The sequence below is a fragment of the Chroicocephalus ridibundus genome, chromosome 6 (genome assembly GCF_963924245.1).
Source record: "Chroicocephalus ridibundus chromosome 6, bChrRid1.1, whole genome shotgun sequence".
NCBI lineage: Eukaryota > Metazoa > Chordata > Aves > Charadriiformes > Laridae > Chroicocephalus > Chroicocephalus ridibundus.
The window spans coordinates 40012975-40034274 of NC_086289.1; the positions used below are offsets into that span (position 1 = coordinate 40012975).

General features: G+C 43.4%; 1 protein-coding gene across 2 annotated transcripts in view; it reads right to left on the reverse strand.

Moving 5' to 3' along the window:
• PRKG1 (protein kinase cGMP-dependent 1) overlaps positions 1 to 21300 on the reverse strand; it is a 530384-nt gene that overhangs the window by 56451 nt on the left and 452633 nt on the right. For both annotated transcript variants that reach the window (XM_063338936.1, XM_063338937.1), the window contains exon 9: positions 13578 to 13652. In XM_063338936.1, the coding sequence (XP_063195006.1) occupies positions 13578 to 13652 (75 nt within the window). The remainder of the gene's footprint in view (positions 1 to 13577; positions 13653 to 21300) is intronic.

The window sequence follows — 21300 nt, forward strand, 5'->3', positions numbered from 1 at the left end:
ATGAACTTGAGTATGTTTCTCTGCAAAACGTACATGAGCATCGTGTTTCTAGCTCATGAGTTGTAATTAATTATACCATAAGGAGAGGGTTTTTTTCTTTTTATTTGCAGCAGGGCACTGTGCACTAAAATAGCCGTAAAGGCAAGCAATGCAAACGGTTATCTCCTCAGAAAATGTAAACCTAACTTTTAAGCATTCAAAGGAAAAAAACGCACCCAATCAAAATGTTTCTGGAAGGAGGAAACTCAATTCCCATCAACTTTCTTGCTTCTAACTTGTCTTGATCTTTTCCTTCCCAGTTTATTTGGCTCCAAGCGTGTTTGTGCCTGGTGTACCACGCTGGCAATTCAGCAGAAAAATGGAGTTATGTTTTTGAAGACCTCTCTTCATCTCTTTATTCTCTATTGCCGTAACAGCCCAGGTTCCCATAGAAACTGAGAATAAAGAGCGAAAGCGTAAAATACAAATGAACAGGTCTAAGCTGGCAGTGTTATGTTTTATTAGACGTATAAATATGACAAACAGGCGCTGGGTACGGATTCCTTTCTAATGGAAAAGCCAGATAATGCTACACCTTATCAAATAAATACAGGGCATATAAATTTTAAAGACTGGAGTAACAGGCTCATAGTGCTTTCTGCAATTAAATCGTTTTCTAGATTATTCATTTTCGGAGCAAGCCAAATACCTTCTCCTCATCTGCAGGTCTGATCCTGAATCCTCCCAACCGCCCCGAATCTCTATCGATTCTCGTCTATTGAAACCGGAGCTTTGCATTGCGGGAATATGGCAACAAGCAGTAATTTCATGGGGGGTCAGGACCTTGTAAGGTGGACTTTATAATTTTAAATTAATACTGAAGTATAGATTGAATTTTACATGAAGACTGAAGTACAGATTGAAGTTCTCTGAAAAACCATTTCCATCATAAATATGGTTTTCTGAGCAAAGACCAGTCCAGACGCTTTCTTCACGCCTTTAAAGAAGTCGATGCATTTTGAACCCATTCCTGGATAATTATTTATTTATTTTTTACCAGAACTGGCTTCAAAAATCTAGCGAAAGGTGTTTATTAAAGATGCAGGGCTTCACGAAAATTATCAATTTGATTACCCCGGCGAACTGCCGATGTGATAGTAGGATTCCTCACATCATAACAAGATCACTGAAAACAGGAGAGAGATACTAATGCGACTATAAATTATTTCAAGCGCTGAATAGCTTTTAAAGTCAGTGATAAAATATGAGTTGGATACATGGGTGTAGTAATTTTTTTCCTAAAGACACCTTCAAGCACCTCTACAGAAATACCCCATCAGTGTTTATCTCTGAGCCCCAGCGGTAGAAGGAGTGATGTCCTCTACCAGAAATGTTCATCTTCTAAGCACTTCCATCCACTAAAACTTGTGGAAAATGAGGAAAACTTTAAAACAGCTCAAGTGAGTACGATTTATTTTTTTCCCAAGTCAAACTGTGACATCCAGCATTTACTGACTCGAAAGGGGAATTCATTAGCAGTGGCTCCTCTTGACTTCCTGAGTGATATGGCCCCTGGCACACCTAGAGCTCAGCTATTTTATGTTTGGATCCTCTATTAAATGGCACAGGAGATGCTGCAGGTCAAACAAAAATCTGAATTTCTTTCCCCCATCGGTGTTCAAAACAATATTGCAAAATGCTTGAGGCCATTCAAAGAGACTTGCTATAAAGGGACCCTTCACTCCAGAGACTCCTACCTCTGTATATGCCCTCATCTGAAACCATCGCCAACCCTCATGGATGACATTAGGAAAGGGAAGGTACAGGACTGCTTGTTTCCAGCCTTTATACCTTCCTATTTCTCTCCTGGGAGGTCTGAATATTTTTTCCATTTCCAGAAGCCACAGATGGTAGCTGCCCTGGATAACAAGGCAATGATAAAAATCTGCCGGCTTTAAAAAACACAGAGAGGTTGAAACGTGTATAGAAACAAGGGAAAACACTCTTAATTTGCTTCTGCATTATAACAAGCTCACCTAAAGGAAATTTAGGTTACCGGAGTTTTGTTCTAGTTGATTGGAAGAAAAGCCTTTGATTATATTTAATTTTAGAGGGGGCTTTGTGAGGTGCTGAGCGCGGTCCACGACCAGGGGAAGGCTGTTCCCAGCACTCAGTCTTTCAGGACTTTACCCTTTGCAAAGGCTGCAGCAATAAAAGATGAAATTTTCCTTTTTTTTTTTTTAAAATGTCAGCTTCGCTACTTAGCAAGGACGCATTTGAAGCAGCAGTAAGCCCATCCAGGTCTTGCTTTCCCGAGATGCCAACTTTGGAGCTGTTATTTTCTCGTCGATACGCTATTTCTCACAAGCAGGAGATCATGCCTTCGCTAAACATGTGCTCAACTCCTAACAAACGTCTTCACCTCCTAATCTGACCCACATGCAAAATATAACAATTCAACTACCGCCCCGTTATTAAAATAGCTTATTTGGAAGCAGTGGGGTTGATAATGGGATCGTAAAACATCCTCCAAAGCTGAACTTAAGGCATTCATTTCCCTAAGTCTATGAAATCAGAAAGCAAGCTAGGAAGCCAGGGGAATTTAAGGAGATGGCTAATGTTTCAAAGCAGCCAAGTAGTTAGCGTGCTTTTATTGTTTTTTTTTTTTCCTTTCTCCAAAAAAGCATCTGTAGGGACTCCCTGGCAATTTCCCTTCACGTTAAAAGAGTCACAGCCGTTCACTGGCCTGCTGCCAGCCCATTTCTGATTACCGTCTCCTAAAAGAATTTCAAGCAATAAGAATTACGTTTTTGGCATCTGAGATCAATGATATCACTTCCACACAGAAACAGCCTCCAAATGAAATAAGGAATTATGAGAATAACCCATTAAAATTGTAGCGTGCGAGAAATACACCTTTCTTAGAAAGCATCGTTTTAAGGCGTAAAGGATTAGGGAATGCACTAAAGTCTGGCCAAGCTTGTGCTTTAATCCGAGACTAAGACGGGTACAAGGATCCGACCGTGCAGCTGTAGCTGTGACGGGTTTGGGTGGAGGCACAGCGCCGCGATTCGCAGCAGATCATCAACCGCCGAGCAAACTGCACTTGCAATTCCACAAATGCTTTTGAGCCCCATTGTGTCAGACTAATCCCTTGCTTTGCTACCAGCCGATTATGTTATTTGATGTCTTCTGTAGAGCCACCCGACAACCGCACCTGAAAATCAAGTAAGAAAACCTAAGAGCTGTTAAAGACAGCGTGCAAAAACGTCTGCATGTGATGGTATGCTGAGCAGATAGAGCTGGAAATGCTTCATTCCCATTACTAAAATGAATTTTAAATATGGCCATGAATGAGGTCCGTTTAACTGACACCACAAATTTAATTACAACAGCCCTATTATAAACCTCCAGGTAGTTTTACGTTAATGTCCAATATAACAGGCAAGATCACACTTTGATCTTCTCTTTAAACGTTTACAGACACCGAGCTTTCTCAAATCATCAAAATTTCATGTTATCTACATTTTTTATGTTTTATCTTACTATACCTATGTAAAAGCTGTAGGATCAGTTAAATCATGAGAACGGCTTTTCCTTTTCTTTTTTTTTTTCCAGATGATTTAAAGATTTAGAGCTCAGCACTTCTCAAATCATTTAACGGCGTATTCAGTCAGGCAATGAGAAAATATAGCGAAACCGAGGGCAAATCAATGTAAATCAATGTAAGTGGAGCACAGCACAGTCAGGATAAATAAGTGCCCTGCCCAGCTGTGGGGTTTAGGATGCCCTAAGTGCTACAAACAAGCAAATGGGAAAAAAAATATTATCACACGGCAGCAGTTTCTCAGGATCCATCAACAATTATGGAAGCATCAGGTTGTTTTAAATAAACCTCCTTTACTCAGCGGTACAGAGCAGGTTACTGCAACAGCAGGTCGTCACCTCCCTGTTGCACCCGAATTGGGGAGCATTGCGTTGTGTGGGTCCCGCAGCCACCAGCAGTGAGGGCAGAGACCTGTCTCGGCAGTATGGTTTGCTCTTCTTCTACACCACCTCTTGGCCTGCCTTTGATTTAGTGCCTAACGTTTGGCCAAATTAAGAGAAATCAAAATCAGAGAGTCTTGCAGTTGGGTGTTGACAACACAGGTGGCATCCCGCTGCCAGTCTTGCAGTGGTCCAGTATTACTCATGCTCACTAGGGTTAAGGATAAGACACGCGTAGAAATCCTGACTTTCATACGGACTACATTTAGACTGCAAGCGATGTATGGAAATGAATTTGAGCCTTCAGGAAAACTGATTAAGTATTCCTCACAGGGAAGGAGGGAAAGAATAAAAAAAGGTTTGTTTTGGCGGATCAGCTGCTGGTGGGACGGAGGTGTCAGCAGTAACTTCGGAGTTAAGGCTGCATTGAGTTTTTCACTTACAGTGGGATTAAATTTCTTCTATTTCACAGTTCGGTGATTGAATTTCATCTTCGAATTGGACACAACTACTGTCCCAGGGTCAATTGAACTTGCTATGCAGTTTTCAGGTACCACGCTTACTAAATTTCAGAGGGAAAACAATATTCACTAATCTTTGAAATATGGACCTCCACCTTCTGCTCTTTCCCCTCTCCCTGCTGTTTAAAGAACTGCATGCACCAACATTTCCAAACTTTGGAGCTATCCCCATCACATCCCAGCCTGGGAAGATTTTTTGGTAAAAGGGAAGAAATTTCTTTATCTGGCAACACCGTTTCCAGCTTGGCCAAGACAATCCATCAGCGGGGAGGTGGTGCTCCCCCACGTCCTCCCTTGGTGCTGCCCTCCCAGAGCCCAAATCTCTTCCTCCCAAACCTTCCCCGGGTGCCAGCACCATCCACAAACTTGCCCTTCAGCTCTCACTGGCTCTACGTTTCCTTCTTTCCTTTCCCTGACCAAGGCTTGGACGTAAAAGTAAGGTCTGACTCAACTCCTGGTGGATCTCATACGTGTTGGTGAGGTTCAACCAAGGACAACTGGTCTAGCAGGCAACTCCAGTGCTGGAAAAGCCACAAATGAACCCACAACTATTTCCAGCAGTTCCAAAAATCAGTAGCTCCCTAGAGTAGAAGGTTCACTGAGTTTTATTTATAATATATTTGACTCCATTTAAGTGCTCTTCTGTTATTTAAGTCAGAAGATGAAAGCAGGACAGAAACAGCCCATCTTCCAGTGGCGTAATCCTGACAAAGCTGTTTAGATAAATCTTCAGGACAGCTCAAAAATGTGCTGGATGCCACATGCAGAGACACAGAAACTGTGCAAAACTGTTTTAATGCTACCTTTGCCTCTCTGTCCCTCCCGAATGCCAAAGTCTGCCAAGCTTTCTCTTTAAAGCTACCGAGACTGTGCTACATGAAGCTCCACGTGACCGTACTGGGATTAGTAAAGTATTCTTAGTGGCTTCTGAAAAAAGTATTTAGATAAATGCCAAAGGAATGTTTAATATTTCTAACGCACAGATCTCCGTCTCCGTCAACTGCTACCACGTACAAGGGGAACTGCCAAGCACACGGCTGTGTTCGCCCCAACATCCTTCTGTTTCCTCTGGAATGAGACTCATTATCATCAGAAAGCTTTCCGCTGCGTTTTTGTTTCATCAGTACAGACCATAATTCTATAAAACAAATGCAGTGAAATATTATAACAGCAGCCTGCTTCAAAGGCACTGATTTTTTTTTTCACTAGCGCTTCCATCTGACATCTGACACAGCCCATTATCATATCGAAAGGTCAAGCTAGCAAGAGGAAAGCCTATAGATTATTACCTAAATAAAAATGACCTCGTTTCAAAAGCTAATTTAATATATCTCTCGTGAGCGACACGGCGCATTCAACGGTGCATTTTCTCAAGAGGAACGCAGCCATAAAGTCTACCTGGCGCAGATCTCTGCATGAGCAATGCGAGTCTGCAAGCAAAGGGCAATTCACCTTTAAAAAAGAAAGTCACAATTCAGCAGTTTCCCCTACCTTCGTTTAGGGATATCACCCTGCACGTTACCTTGATGGGCTCTCTCCTTTTAACAGGATTCCTGAGAAACAATTTTCTAAGTAAACGCTTATTTGTTACAACAGTTGGGAAGATCCAATAGCCAGACTTGGATGCAAACCACCAGTGGCTTCAGTATGAAATTACACATTATTTAAGGCTCAACTCCGTTATACACAAAAATCTCCGGCAGAAAGAAAAAAAAGTTCTCGCAGACCAGAGGCCAAGTAACGCTACCTGAAATCTTGATTCTTCCAAACAGCAAGACACTTAAACTCATATAAACTTAAGAGGTATCAATGATCAGCTCTGACTTCTCCCCAGCACTCACCAGGTAGGAGAATGATTTTAATTATTTACATAGCTTAAAAGAAATGATTGTAACTCTCTACTTTTTATAGCATCAATAAGCATTTCCCCCCCGCCTTTCGCACATTCGACAAGTCTGGTACTGCAGATAGCCACAGCAAAAGCTAGTTCCCGTACGGTCCCTAATTCAGAAAACAACTGACGCAGAGGGAGACGGAGCCAATTATTACAGCTCAAGGGCCGCCCAGACCTTCCTAATGCTGTAAGCCAGAAAGGATTTTGTCTTGCAGAAAAATTACTAATCTAATCGCGCTCCGTGTGTTGGTGAATTATTTCAGCCAAAGTTTTCCAAAGCTGTGGCCCAAGAGAAAGTCAGGCCTTAATTAAATCACTCTCTTTAATTGGTAGCTCCCATTTTAGAACTTTTAACTCTGAAAATTTCCCTTTTGGAAGGGGTTAAAAATCTTTCTTGGCTTACCTATATTTCTAAAAGAAAACAAGAAATAAAAAGCATCCTTTCCTCACAGATGGGTTTTCTTATTATTCACCCCAAACCGATGGACTGCCTCAAAACCATCACATACCAGTGTGCTTGGCACCACCGCATCCGCGTGCAAAGCTTTCCCATCTTAGCGAAACAGGAGTTTGCTGGTTCTGCTACGTGCCGTAGCCCATCTTCTGGAGCTGAAGTGCCAACTCCAGCCTTCATACATCTATGGAGAGGTTGGCCAGAACTTGCACCTACAGACCACCGAAGAGCAGATGTCTACACTACAGGCACATCAACACGCGTGACTGGATCACTGCCAACCACCTTCAGACAAACACCGCAAGCAGGGCACCAACAAAGGGCAGTCTTTATATGCAAGGTGCATAAAAATATCTCTCAGCCCAGATGAGGACCATGTTTCTGAAGCAATTTCCCCGAGGAGTCCCTCTCCTGTCTCTGAGTGGGACAAGAGCGTGAGAACTGGGCTCCTCTCAGGTGATGCTAAACTGGAAGACGTGCATCAGGGGCTGATTTATGTGCCCCGAGCACTGTTTAACATTGAGTCCAGGGAACCAGGCTTGAAGGAGCCCCAAGAAAAACCCCACCAAAATGCAAATAAGCCTGTACAGGAGGTGCTTGTCACAAACGTTTTTGTCTACACATCGATTTCTCTGGAACTGTGCTGCTTATGGACCCCATCCATGTGCAACAAGCTTTCAACTCCCACAGACAACTTCAATCATATAAAATAGCTCTCTAAGACAACCTCATGAAGCAGAAGAAAAGGCTGTACAGGAGGGAGACACGCGTAGAGCCAGCAGTGGCCCTCCGAGGACCACCACCGAGAAGCCACGCAGGACACTTGAAAATACTTTCTCTTGTAAACACGCTGGCAAGGGAGAAACTACACGGACTGGGGGATACGAGGATTTACTCTTGCAAAACACGAGACTTGGACACAGCCTGGGGGAAGCCTTCAACAGCAGATGGCACCTGAGCACCAGCTGCCGGGAGACATCAGGAGCAGGATTCAGTCCAACCACACTTACACTCACTTGCTCACAGCTGGGAGAAGAAAACTTTTCCTAAACTGGCATCTCCAAAAAAGCTAGCGCTCAAAGGTATTGTGGTACGTAGTACCAGTTTGCAAGCAGAAAATAAAGGAAAAAAGACGGGACACCATACCGCCTTGCTTGATCAAACTGTAAAGCTCTATCTGTATCTTCCTCATTAGAACACAGTCATTTCTGCTTTTAAAGCCAGGGTGGAAGGGGAAAAGTATGTACGAAGTATGCATACAAAACTGAAAAATATTAATAACCACCCTCTGCACAAAAATTAAGTCAATGAACTGCTAAGGATGTTTTGTTATGAATAAATGTAGTGAGAAAGGAGGTGTAAAGTGAAAAAAGGGTTGCCTCTGGTCAGTAAAGCAACAGGTTTGGATGGAGCTCGTTATTAAAACACAGCTCAAGTGAAGATGAAGGGCATTTGGGGCCAGAGCTGCCAGGCAAGGAAAAGGCATTGCATACCTACTCAAAGGTCCCTGCCCCCTCAAGCCCTATGAAAAGGAGACAGTTTTGGCTGTGAGTACCAAGACTTATTCCCCCAGGGCAGCAACGCAGGTGGTATTAAAAAAAAAAAAAAAAAAAAAAAAAAAAAGCAAAAAGTGCAATCAAAATAGCCTGCGTCTGCAGAGAGCCCGGAGCAACAGCATGAAGGCATCAGCATCTGGACTTCAACAGGGTATTAATTTCAAGCCCCGCTGCCACAGAAGATCAACATCAGCAGATAATTCTGGATGTGACAGGAGAAAAGGAGTGCAGGGGCCCTGGTCATTGGAGCGGATACGCTCTGCTTGGCTGGGCAAAGCCCAGGCAGCTGCCAGCTTTCCCAGCTTGGTGGTGAGGGCCACCCTGTTGCCGTCCTTGTCTCAGTGACACGGAAGAGGCTCTCCCTTGCTACAGCCATGTCACAGAAAGGTTGGAGCAAGCCAAAGGTCCGACCTCATCTGATGACCTTGTTGGTGGTTGAAGCAGCATGCAAAGATTAACTTCTGGATGGGGAAGATGCGAGCACAAGGGGTTTGTGTGCCTGGAGCTAATGGTGTTTGCCGAACCCTCACCTCACTTGCCACCAACAACTGCAGCAGAAACCACCTGTTTCCTCTTGGATTTATGAGAGCTGCAGTCGTGGCTCCATCTGGAACTGATCTACACTCAGATGGGTCTCCTGCTTATGTAGGTTATCTCCTTCATGACATAAATACCAATGCAGCTGGGCCTGACACTGGGACACGAGTGCTGCTCTTCTGAAACCCCTGTGTTCTCAGAACATGAAGCAAATTAGATGTTTGGCTGTCTCCTTCACCTTTTCTGTGGCAAGGATGCAACTATAATATTCATACGTCAATGAATTTCTTAACTTATCTGAATACATCTGAGGAGTAGAATATTAATTACATAGTCTTACAGATGATAAGTTGATGATTTCTGATTCAAGGGATCGAACACAAAGAATGGATGCCAAGGAGAACTGCCAATCCCAAGCTTCCAAAAACCAGGGAAAAGCGCCTCCAAAATATGTATTAGTTGGGTACTAAGGTATTAGTTGTAAAGAAGTAAATCTGTTCCGGTGCTGGAGTAAGCTGATGTTATAAAGACAATCTCTGTAATCATAAGGATAAAAAAGGGTTCTTCTGTTTAGATGAAAGACACAATTTTTATGTTCACCTGAATTTAAAAAAAAATAAATCACAAAACAACATCAAAGATGAGTCAGCTTAAGCACATGAGCAACTTCTTTAAATTCCCCTGCTTTTAGTAGCCCTGGTGCACACTCGCTTTCCCAGAGAGACATGTCTTCTTGAGGAAGGCCAAAGCCCTTGAAAAACACAACTTTCTTCAAGGTCTGCTTGGCAGGGACTCCTGGGCACCTTCCCACTGGAGCACTGACACAACCTTGTGTTGGGCGTCCCGGCTGCCCGTGCAGGCCAAGAGCCAGGCATTTAGGACACAATCCAAATGTGCCCATGCAGAACAGAGAGATACCTACAACCATCACCACCAGTACGCAGATACCTAAACCCATGGTTCACCTGTGACACCTCATTTAGTGGTCCAGGAAACTCATCTGCTCAGCTGAAATATTTTTCAATGGTGGTATGTATTTTCTTTGCCTTCAAGAGCTGAGCAGACTTTGCTCTTTCCTTCAAATCATGCCCAAAGGTGGGAAGTTGTAGCTCAGTTGCCTACAGCAGTTTGATTGCTAGGATGTTTTCCCAGGTCCTGGGGCCACCCCAGCCATATCTCAAGGCTTAGCTGGGAAAACATCAGTCTGCCAAGAGATAAACTCAACAACAAGTTGTTCAGCCCTCTCAGACCTGGAGGACTGCTGGATACATGGAAAGATCTTCTGATCCTCTAAGTTCTGCCTGACAGCCATGTCCTGCACTGGGACTACCGGCTCCGCGACCCCAGGGTCACGCTCAAGCATGGAGATAAAAAAACCCCACCAGAGCCACCAATTTGGTAGGTAATTCTACAATGAACTGCTGCCTATGGCTCAAGTGCTGCTTTAGGAACGTGAACCTGCTTTGGATGTAGTCTAAACCTCTGCTTTTGCTGAACAGCAGCCTATAAATTAACAGGAATTTAATAATCACCTCAAGGTGGTAGATTTATATGAATATACATTTGCTGCCATGTTGTAGATATTTTTATATGTATCATTTCAGTTCATATTTCTTAACTGACAGCAAGGGATAAGAAAATATTAAATTGTTCACATTTTGGCCCTGAACATGGCCACTGCAGCCAAAAGCAGGCTCTGACACGCCGTAAGGACGTCTCATGACGACGTCCTTTGTATTTACTCTGTGTGTACATCTGCATTTGCGCGAATCATCCTTATCCACCCAATACACGGTACAGACGAACTTCTATCCATCCAAAGGCCTTTTGCCACATGCCACACAAGCGCTGAAAACGAGACGCTAGCTACAAGGACGCAAAAAAAGAGGAAAAAAAAATTTGTTATGTGATCTGAGCTGCGTAAAGCTTCACCAAACCCGACTGCGCTTTATGTGCCGAGTTCTTCCCTTTCACATACCTCCCCTTGGAAAAGATAAGCCCTTGAAGGACAATTAGCTGGAGCTAATTAACAGCTGCTTGAAAAGTAACCCAGGTTAAAATTTCTGCCAAGTAGACTTTTCTCCCAGAGGAGTTTTATCTTGCGAGATATAGAAACAATAACTCTCGAGCGACAAAAACTTCCTGCAGCAGCTTCCAATGCGTCTCGCTTCACTCTCGAAGTAACTTTGCCATTTTTCCCCTCTTCTATTCATCTTTTTGCAGGCATGCGCTTACTTTCAAGGAGTTGAGCAAATGTGAATATGGTATTTGACTAATAAATGCCATATCTTTTGAAAAAGTATTCCTTTTTTTTAATGTTACTCCAGGTGGACAGCACTGATCCCTTCTGCTTTTTCAAAGTCAAAATGTCACTATGCAAAGGGCAATAATGTCACTGTCACCTACAGTCTCAAGTGGCAGGACTCCAGCACAAGCCTCTGCCTTTTAAGATAGAAAAGTTGCTATCAAAATTAATCAATTCCTCCTTTTGGGGAACAATTCCTCCATCACCACGAATCCTTCACTTTGCCCTTCCGCAGGGATGAAATACTTGGCATTAGAAGAAAAGAAGAGGAATAAAGAAGATAAAAACTCAAACATGTTAAGGTCAACACTGGCCCGTTCATTACCAAAATAAAGAGTTTACCCAAAATAGATCCAAAACTGCAGCTCCGCTCTAAAGACACATTATAAAGCACAAAAAGGCTCCTGAAATCCTTTCCCTAAAGTTCACAAAACTATCCTGAAAAAGCCTCCAATACAATCTACGTACAAAAGCAGTGCCTACGATAATAAATTACTACGTTATACTCTATTAATAATACAGTTTAAAATCAGAGATGTGAGAAGACGGACTATGAAATGGGGAACAGCAAGTCCTTCGTGCAAGTTTTGCTCGGTGCTAATGGCTCGTGGTGTAACCTCACAAAAGCTTCTGTGACAACACCACCATTTTGCTACTAAACCCCAAAATCCCTGGTTTCATTACCAGTGTTTTCTTCCTTTTTTGTTCATGTGGAAATCGATATAAGCCAAAGAGTAACACTCAAAATAAAATTAAAAAAATCTAAAATAATAATAGCACATGCCTGGGATACTTGGGACCATCTCTCTGAAGCTGCTGAAATTAATTTTCCAACGCTTTGTAAAATGCTTTGCCTAAGCTGCTACTGGCATTAAAATGTTTTCAGCTGGTACTGATAGTTAATATACATTATTATATTTATCTCTAATATCTAATAGCTAGTTATCCGCTGCCACTGCACTGTGTCCATTTGGCTTTGCATTCTGCACCCAAAATACCTGTTTTCTGGGATGGTGAAAGAAGCTGATAGCCTCCTGCCTTTTTAATTAAGTTGACAAGAATTTTAGGGAACTTCAGTATTTGAAGAAGAAAGCTTACATGTTTGAATTGGGGTTGGGAAATATTATTCTAAACAAAAGTGCAACCCCGGGGTGCCTTTTAGTACCTTAAAATAAATTAAACGTGATTAAAAACATATTTCAAGTATCACTCAAAGATCATAAAAAAGAAAATACCATCTTAATTTGTGGGTACTTTGCAATATTAGCAAGCCTCGTCCAAGAAACTATGTTTCTCGGGTTGCATATTTACTTTCTGAAACAAACAAACAAAAAGTTATTTTTAATCAACTACCTGATTATGGTTTCTCATTTTCTCTCCACAGAAGTGCCAAATTCCTTTGTTATGTGCTATTTCAAACCACTCTGGTTTAATGAGAAGTTACTATGTATAGCTTCAGAGCAATCTTAAATTTAAATGTCTGTGGACCACTGATGAACAGTCGCACCGAGTACTTGACTTTAAGAAAACACCTATCCCCTTCTTTAATGTGGTAATAATAATAAAAAAACCCAACAGAAGCAAAATAATTTTGCAAGAGGAAAAGTAGAATAATTTTATATAGAGCGACTTCAGTTTTCTTTTAAACTACTTTTCCTTTCGAATCATATTGGCTTATATTCAATACCCCTCTAATCAGAACAAGTTCCTCTTCAAAAGCTTTATTGTTGGTATAGAATCAAAGTACCGACACAACAAAGTTTTCCTATTAAAAACAAATTGGAGCTCTAGAATGAATGAAGAGTGGGTTTTTTTTCTGGACATATTTTAAAATACACTACAGCTCACTTTTGAAAGGGATGAATATTTATAGTAGGACTTCAGAATATATTGCTTTACATCAAAGTAGCTCTCATATTCATTCAAAAATGACAAACTCGATTTCCCATTCTTTGGCTCAGAACACGTTTTGACTTTTGTGAAAATGTCTGAGAAAGATCAGAGCTCTCTAAAGAAACAGATCATGTTCCGCAACAATTTCCTTCGCGACTTGAGCTTTCCAAGATCTGTAATTTCTCACCTCAAAATATTTCAAAGGAATTATTTTGCAATAAATGTTGAAGATCCAACAGTCCTGTGGACTCACACATTGTGATTAAGACGGACCTTGGGACCACCCATCTCCCTCTGGTCCTCCCATATCCATGGAGAGAGCCGGGGACAACAACTATTACAGTTGTGTTGAGAAAAAGCAGGTTTTCTTGAAATTAAAATTATGTACCACCAATAAAAACGAGGTTAAGATTTTATGCTGAACACAACGGGCAGACACGCAGACACTTACTTTGCTTTTGCTTCTGCATCTTCATAGGCTTTATTGGAAACGTCATCTAGGCCGCCGATCAGATGTTTGAAGGAGCTGTAAAAATAAAGGTACATTTTTAGAGGAAGACTTGCCATTTGGGAGCCAAGCAAGCCAACGCGGCTTTTTGGCAGCAAGCAGGTGCCATCCCTTGATGCCCAGGATGGCCATCACTGGCCAGGGCCCAGCACCTTCTGGGAAACATGGCCTCCAACATGGTGGAGAAGGGATGGAAATGCAATAACCAACGCCAAGAAGATCCAAACTCCTCGATCTAGCTCTTTTAGGGTCTGAACCCACTGAAATTACTGCTGAAGTTTCTTCTCCCTCCAATATAAGTTTCAGAGTATATCTGTCAACGTGGCTGGTAAGTCCCATGCTGGTGAGGTGCCACCACCACCTCCCTGTCCTCCAACCAGAAACCTGAGAAAATCCCTCTGCTTTCAAAGTGAAGAATAATCTTTTCTTTTTGTATCTTAGCTTTCTTGTCGTTAGAGAAACAGCAGCCAAAAACACAGCAAAGAGAAATAAAAAGAAAAAAAGAGAAGGACAAAAAAAAGAAAAGTGAAGGCAGAGAGGCAAGCAAATTGTCCTAAGCCAAATTGCTTAATGACTTTTAAGAGGAAATTTGCCTTTAGTTGGTTAAAATGGAGTAAGACGGGGTGAAATGTTAGGAGTGCCTGATACACTGGGTGCTGAGCTGTGAGTAGCTCGAGCAGTCCCCTAACACCATCCTCGGTTCCAGGGGATATACAAAGGGCATAGACGTATCGGAAAAAGAATTAGAAAATCTTTTTATATCGTGAGTGACTCAAACAAATGGACTCAATGACCATTTAATCAACTAACACGCAACACTCCAGAAGAAAAAAAAAAAAAAAGAAATTGAACTGTTACGTCTTTGGAGTGATATTACACAGTGTCAGGGACGGAATAAGAAATAGAAATTATTCCCAGCGTGTTTGTCACAGACAGGTTTTCTGTTTTTCAGGAAATGCGGAATGAGAAAAGAGCTAGGCTAATTTGAAAGGACAAAATGTTAGAAACTACAGCCTCTTGACTCCTCTCCACCTTAAGGTCACAGCTTCAGGAATGAAAGCCCTGCAGTTCCTCCAGCTTCTCTATGTTTGTGACGCTCCTGAGGCGCTAAACGTAGAGCCAAAGAAGGGAAATGGCTATTAAGAAGTTGAAAAAAATTAATTGAAAAGTTGAAAAAAAAACCCCCACCATTTAGGACCATATTTACAAATTTAGGCATAAGAACAGAATATTTAATATGGCCCTCTCTCAGTGAAGACTTTTATGATGAAAGAGAATTAATGCTATTCAACAGGTGAGGAAAACACAGGGCATGTTAATAAGGGTAACAGTTTGCAGATCGTTTGCATTTTCCGCCCCCCCTAAATCACTTGATTTCTCATCATATGACATTACATAGGATAAAGAGCCACGGACGAAAAACCTACTGCCCAAAAAGCTCCAAACCCCAGCTGTTTGTGAAAACACAGCGAGGAGCAGAATACACCAGCCTGACGTCTTTGGGTTGAGCGGAGGGCAGCTGTGGGAAATGCAATATCCTGTGATGTCTGAGGTTAACCAGGGCGACTTCACGCTCCCTTTGGCCTCAAGCACGATGGAACTGTTTGGATCACGCTTTGCCTAAGCAGCTTAAATATGCCGTACGCTCTTAAGTGGGTACTTAAGTGTCCCGCTGCGTCAGGAGATGCCTGACCCTACGCGAGGCACCCCGTGTGCATTCTGGACTTCCAGAAGAACGAAAGGAGGCTTAATTATCTTGCTTTACGAAAAGCAGCTGGAAAAAGACCTATTTTACCCATTCTTGTAGTAAGTACAAGGCAAGAAGTCACAGTCGGGAGAGGTATTTATACTGGTTTGTGTCTAGAGCTGCTTGCTGTATCGGGCTTTTCCAGCGCGGCCTTTTGCATAATTACGGTCATCACCGCTCTGGATATATCCTCTGCCCACAAAAATCCCCCCAGTTTTCCACTTTGTTTCATTCATAACACTATAAATGATACAACGTAGGAAATCATTTACGCAGTGCGGGGAAAGCAACAGGAACTCATTCATGAAGAAGGCAAAGACCCCGTTCCTCCCGCACTGAGACTGGGTTCGGGTTTTTCAGCAAGGCAGGCTGTAATTTTCAGTATTAAGAACGTGTTAATCACAAAAATATCTTTTCACACCAAAATTCCTCACTCAGCAGTGAAAATAAGAAAAATTCACCTCGTTCAACCCATCAAGGTTTTATCTCTCTTGTGCTGAAGATGTGCCATAGGAGAAAGCCAAACCCTTGAAAGATGCTAGCAAAAGCAAAGCAAGATGTGTATGTTAACGCTTACTTGCACCACAAAAAGATATTTAGGCAATTAAGCCAGACACAGTAATACCATAATCCTCCTGGAACGCTGTAAGACATGACCTAAGGCTTAAAATGTAATTTGAAGTAGCTTGGCTTGGTTTGCTTTCATGTGGTTAGGAAAACGTGGCAGGGTTAAACATCCAGTGCTTTTTGGCAATGGAAACAAATCTTTATCTAGCGAAGCACTGCACGGGCAAATAAAAAAAGTCACTTTGAAAGGAGCAACAACAATTTGTCTAATATCCTTAATATCTTAAGCAAGACTTAGGACTGGGCAAGATACTGAAGTTCACCTGAGTCACTTTTTTATTGCCTGTCTCAACACTGTTGAAGTATCATCTCGGTCACAACAACAAGAATTTAATCAGAAAACTGCTCGGGTTTTTTTTTTTATCTCCGTGTGGCCTTCTCTCTTCAATTTTTCTATTCTCTCCTCATAACCAATTTTCTCCATGGATAAACTTCACCCCAACTGGGAAAAACAGTAAAGTAGCAAAACCCAAAATCTCCAACGAAAGAGTTCAGCTCAGATTGTATGGGGTCAGTCATGCTAGGACAACACTTTTTTATTTTATTTTTCTCCAATTTCCATTGCCAGGAGGGTTGACACAGTAACCTTTCTTGACACCTCATAGCTATCCCCGTTAAAAAAAATCAGGCTTTCAAATAAAGGTAAAAATGGAAAATCCACAGTGAAAAATCTGAAACCACCTGAAATATTTAAAATGTTTCCTTAAAAAACCCTGTACCATCTTGATATGCATAACCGAAGAAGGCAATAAGCAGAAACCCCAGCATTTAGTGCTCAATATCTGCAAATATCATGTAGTTTTGTAGCACTACCGGCCTCCGTCAGCAGCAGCCGTGCCTCGAGTTTTAGCGTCTCTTATCCTTCAGCCCCTCTCTCTAACATTCGTATCAGGCAATTTCGTACTCCCAGCACCCACAACATTTACACCCGGTAGATCTCAGCGCTCCAGGAAAATATTGTTATCAACATAAATAAATTAATATGGAGGAAAAAAAAATCACATATAAATAGAAGATGAACCTGAGTCAACTTCGGTGTAAAGATTCTTACAGTTCAGGAGAATCTATGAACACTCTCAAACACTTTTTCAGTTTCAAGAGATGTGTGTGAAAAAAAAGAATTTAAAAAGTTGTGCCAAATTTCTCTCAGGGTGCCAACAACGATCAAGATGTTAGGAACGTCCCTGGAAATTTTTCCTACCAATTACTAAGCTTGTTTCATTGAAATACACCTCAACAGGTAGGACTACACTATTTTTTTCCTGGCAAGATGGCAACAGTTAATGATATAGCAAATAATCTATTTGCTCTCATAGTCCTCTTCCTTCCGTGTCCAAAATTAACGGCGCTTCCAATGTGGTCCCTGCAGAGCTTGTACGACTGCACCACAGCAGCTACCTCACCTGGAAATCCCACCTCTGACACTCGCTTCATGTTCTATAGGTTTTCTAAATACCAGTAGACATCTCAAACTAACTAGTCAATTCTCTTCAGCAGTTCCCAAACACAAACTTCTATAAATCCCTATAAATCATTTCCTAAGTGTGTCAGCTTTCTACAATGCAGAGTCCTATGAACTGAACTGAAAGAACTGTAGGTGCCCCTGTCCAGCTGATTGCCCAAAGAGCCCCTTTAATTTCTCAATTTTCCACTTTTAATACTGAGAATCAGAGTTACAGACTGTTTAAACTATTTAATTTAGGCTAAATCAACAAATTATCATTTCATCCAAAGTCATCTTCCACGCTTCACTCATCACTGCTTACCAAAAAACAGCCTGTGACTTTGTCTTAATTATGTACCAAAACCTGCTCCAACCAACTCTGCTGTTTCAGCGACCACGCGTTACATTATCATATTCAGGAATATCTGGTATTTTCCATTTTTAGTAGCAATTATTTTTCCCTCCTCTCTGGAAATTTACAGTCATTTATAACGACATGAGTCCAGAAATCTCTCTTTCCACAAAAACTTTTTGTATCTGCGCTTTTCATGCCTAAACACCTTCATACCCAAACACATCCAGGAGTCCCTTCACTACCACCTCTGTTACTATCTTCAAAGCAATTTTGACCCCAAAATAGATATCCACGATGGACACCTCTTCCTCATTAGGTTCCAGTCTACTGAATCGAGGAGACCAGCTCCAGTGCAGGTAAATCTGTACTGGGGAAGGGAATCGCGACGGGTGACTGCGAGGGGAGGAACAAGGGGAGAGCAAGCAGGCAGGCAGGCTAGGTCGACTGCAAGAAAACATGGTCTCCACTTGGTCCGTAGCCAAAGCCAAAAGGAATAAAGCAACCCAAACGGACGTGATGGAGAGACAGGCACCTGTCCAGGTGATGGGCTGCACGGAATGTCTGTCACTCTGGCAGGATGACAGCAAAGACAGCGCCTGTGTGCGCTGCGACCGGGTAAATGATCTGCTCAGCCTGGTGCCTCAGCTTAAGGAGGAAGTGGAAAGACTGAGGACCATTTGGGAGTGTGAAAGGGAGATTGATTGGTGGAGCCACACCCTGCATCCTTAGGGAAAAAGCAGCAGGTGGAGGCTCCACGGGAGGTAGAGGATCCCCTGCCCTCTTGTCGCCAGGCAGAAGGAGAGTAACTGCGAGAGGATGGGGGGGAATGGAAGCAGGTACCTGCTTGGGGCAGCAGGAGAGTCCCCTCCAGACCTCCCATGCCCTCCCAGGTGCCTGTACAGGACAGATACGTCTGGAGACAGACGATGAGGGAATTAAGGATGCTGATAAAGCCCCATCCAGGGAGTTGCCAAAGCAGCCAGCTCCATGCATTAAGACTGCTTCTGTGAAGAGCAGGAGGAGGGCAATAGTCATAGGGGGGTCCATTCTGAGGGGAACTGAGGGTCCCATATGCAGGCCGGACCCTTCCCACAGGGAGGTCTGCTGCCTCCCTGGGGCCCGTGTTAAGGATATAGCCAGGAAGCTTCCTGGCCTGATACGGCCCTCAGACTATTACTGTCTTTTGATCTTACAGGCAGACAGTGAGGAGCTGGAGAGCAGAAGCCTGAGGGCAATGAAGAAAGATTTCAGGGCCTTGGGACGGCTTGTCAAGGGTTTGGGAGCACAAATTGTGTTCTCCTCTGCCCTGCTCCCTTTTGGGGGCTGACGAATGGGTGAACGAGAAAATCAGACAGATCAACACCTGGCTCCAAAACTGGTGCTACCAGCAGGGCTTTGGGTTCTGTGATCATAGTTTGATCTGCAGGACACCGGGCCTGCTTGCTAAGAATGGGAAAACCCTATCCCAAAAGGGGAAAACGGTACGAGGCCAAGAGTTAGCAAGGCTCATGGACAGGGCTTTAAACTAGAAATGAAGGGGGAAGGGGATAAAACCAAGCCCACTTTATCCACAGGGCCAAGGATGGGGGTGAAATCGGTAGCCCAGCTCAAGTGCATCTACACGAATGCACGTAGCATGGGCAACAAACGGGATGAGCTGGAAGCCACTGTGCAGCAGGACAGCTATGATGTAGTTGCTGTCACGGAAACGTGGTGGGATGACTGCCACGACTGGAATCCTGCGATGAATGGCTATAAGCTCTTCAGAAGGGATAGACAAGGAAGGAGAGGCGGGGGTGTGGCTCTGTACATTAGGGAATGTTTTGATTGTATAGAGCTAGATTCCAGTGATGATAAAGTCGACTGTTTATGGGTAAGGAAGAAGGGGAAGGGAAATAAGGGAGATGATGTGCTGGGAGCATGCTACAGACCACCCAACCAGGACGAGGACACAGATGAAGTATTCTGTAAGTGGCTGGCTGAAGTCTCGCAATCACCAGCCCTTATTCTGGTTGGGGACTTCAACCTGCTGGGTATCTGCTGGAAATATAACACAGCACAGAGCAGGCAGGCTAGGAGGTTTCTTGAGTGTGTGGAAGATAACTTCCTGACACAACCGGTAGGTGAGCCTACCAGGGGAGGTGCCTCGCTAGACCTACTGTTCACAAACAGAGAAGGACTAGTGGGAGATGTGGTGGTCGGAGGTCGTCTTGGGTTTAGTGATCGTGAAATGGTCAAGTTTTCAATTCATAGTGATGTATGGAGGGGGGTTAGCAAAACCTCCACCATGGACTTCCAGAGGGTGGACTTTGGCCTGTTCAGAACACTGGTTGAGAGAGTCCCTTGGGAGATAGTCCTGAAGGGCAAAGGGGTCCAGGAAGGCTGGACGCTCTTCAAGAAGGAAATCTTAAAGGCCCAGGAGCAGGCTGTCCCCAAGTGTCGCAAGTTTAAAGGGCGGGGAAAATGGCCAGTCTGGATGAATAAGGAACTTCTGATGGAACTTAGGAATAAAAGGAGGGTTTACCACGTTTGGAAGAATGGACAGGCAACTCAGGAGGAGTACAGAGATCTCGTTAGGTTATACAGAAAGAAAATTAGGAGTGCAAAAGCCCATCTGGAGCTCAACTTGGCCACTAACGTAAAGGACAACAAAAAAAGTTTTTATAAATACATCAACAAAAAGAGAATCAGGGAGAATCTCCATCCCCTACTGGATGCAGGGGGGAAAGCTGCAACCAAGGACGAGGAGAAGGCTGAGATACTTAATGCCTTCTTTGCCTCCGTCTTCAATAGTCAGACCAGCTATCCCCAGCGTGCTCAGCCTCCTGAGCTGGAAGATAAGGATGGAGAGCAGAACAACCCACCCATAATCCAGGAGGAAGTAGTCAATGATCCGCTTCTGCACCTACACGCACATACGTCTATGGGGCCGGGTGGGATTCACCCAAGAGTACTCAGGGAGCTGGCGGGAGAGCTCACCAAGCCTCTCTCCATCATTTATCAACAATCCTGGTCAACAGGGCAGGTGCCAGATGACTGGAGGGTGGCTAATGTGACACCCATCTACAAGAAGGGCCGGAAGGAGGATCTGGGGAACTACAGGCCTGTCAGCCTGACCTCGATACCAGGAAAAATCACGGAGAGGATCATCTTGAGCGAGCTCTCACGGCAAGTGCAGGGCAGCCAAGGCATCAGGGCCAGCCAGCATGGGTTTAGGAAAGAGAGGTCCTGCTTAACCAACCTGATCTCTTTCTATGACCATGTGACCCACCTTCTGGATGCGGGGAAGGCTGTGAATGTTGTCTGTCTGGACTTCGGTAAGGCCTTTGACGCCGTCCCCCACAGCATTCTCCTGGAGAAGCTGGCGAATCATGGCATAGACAAGTGTACTCTTCGCTGGGTTAAAAACTGTCTGGATGACCGTGCCCGGAGAGTTGTGATTAATGGGGTGAAATCCTCTTGGCAGCCGGTCACCAGTGGTGTCCCTCAGGGC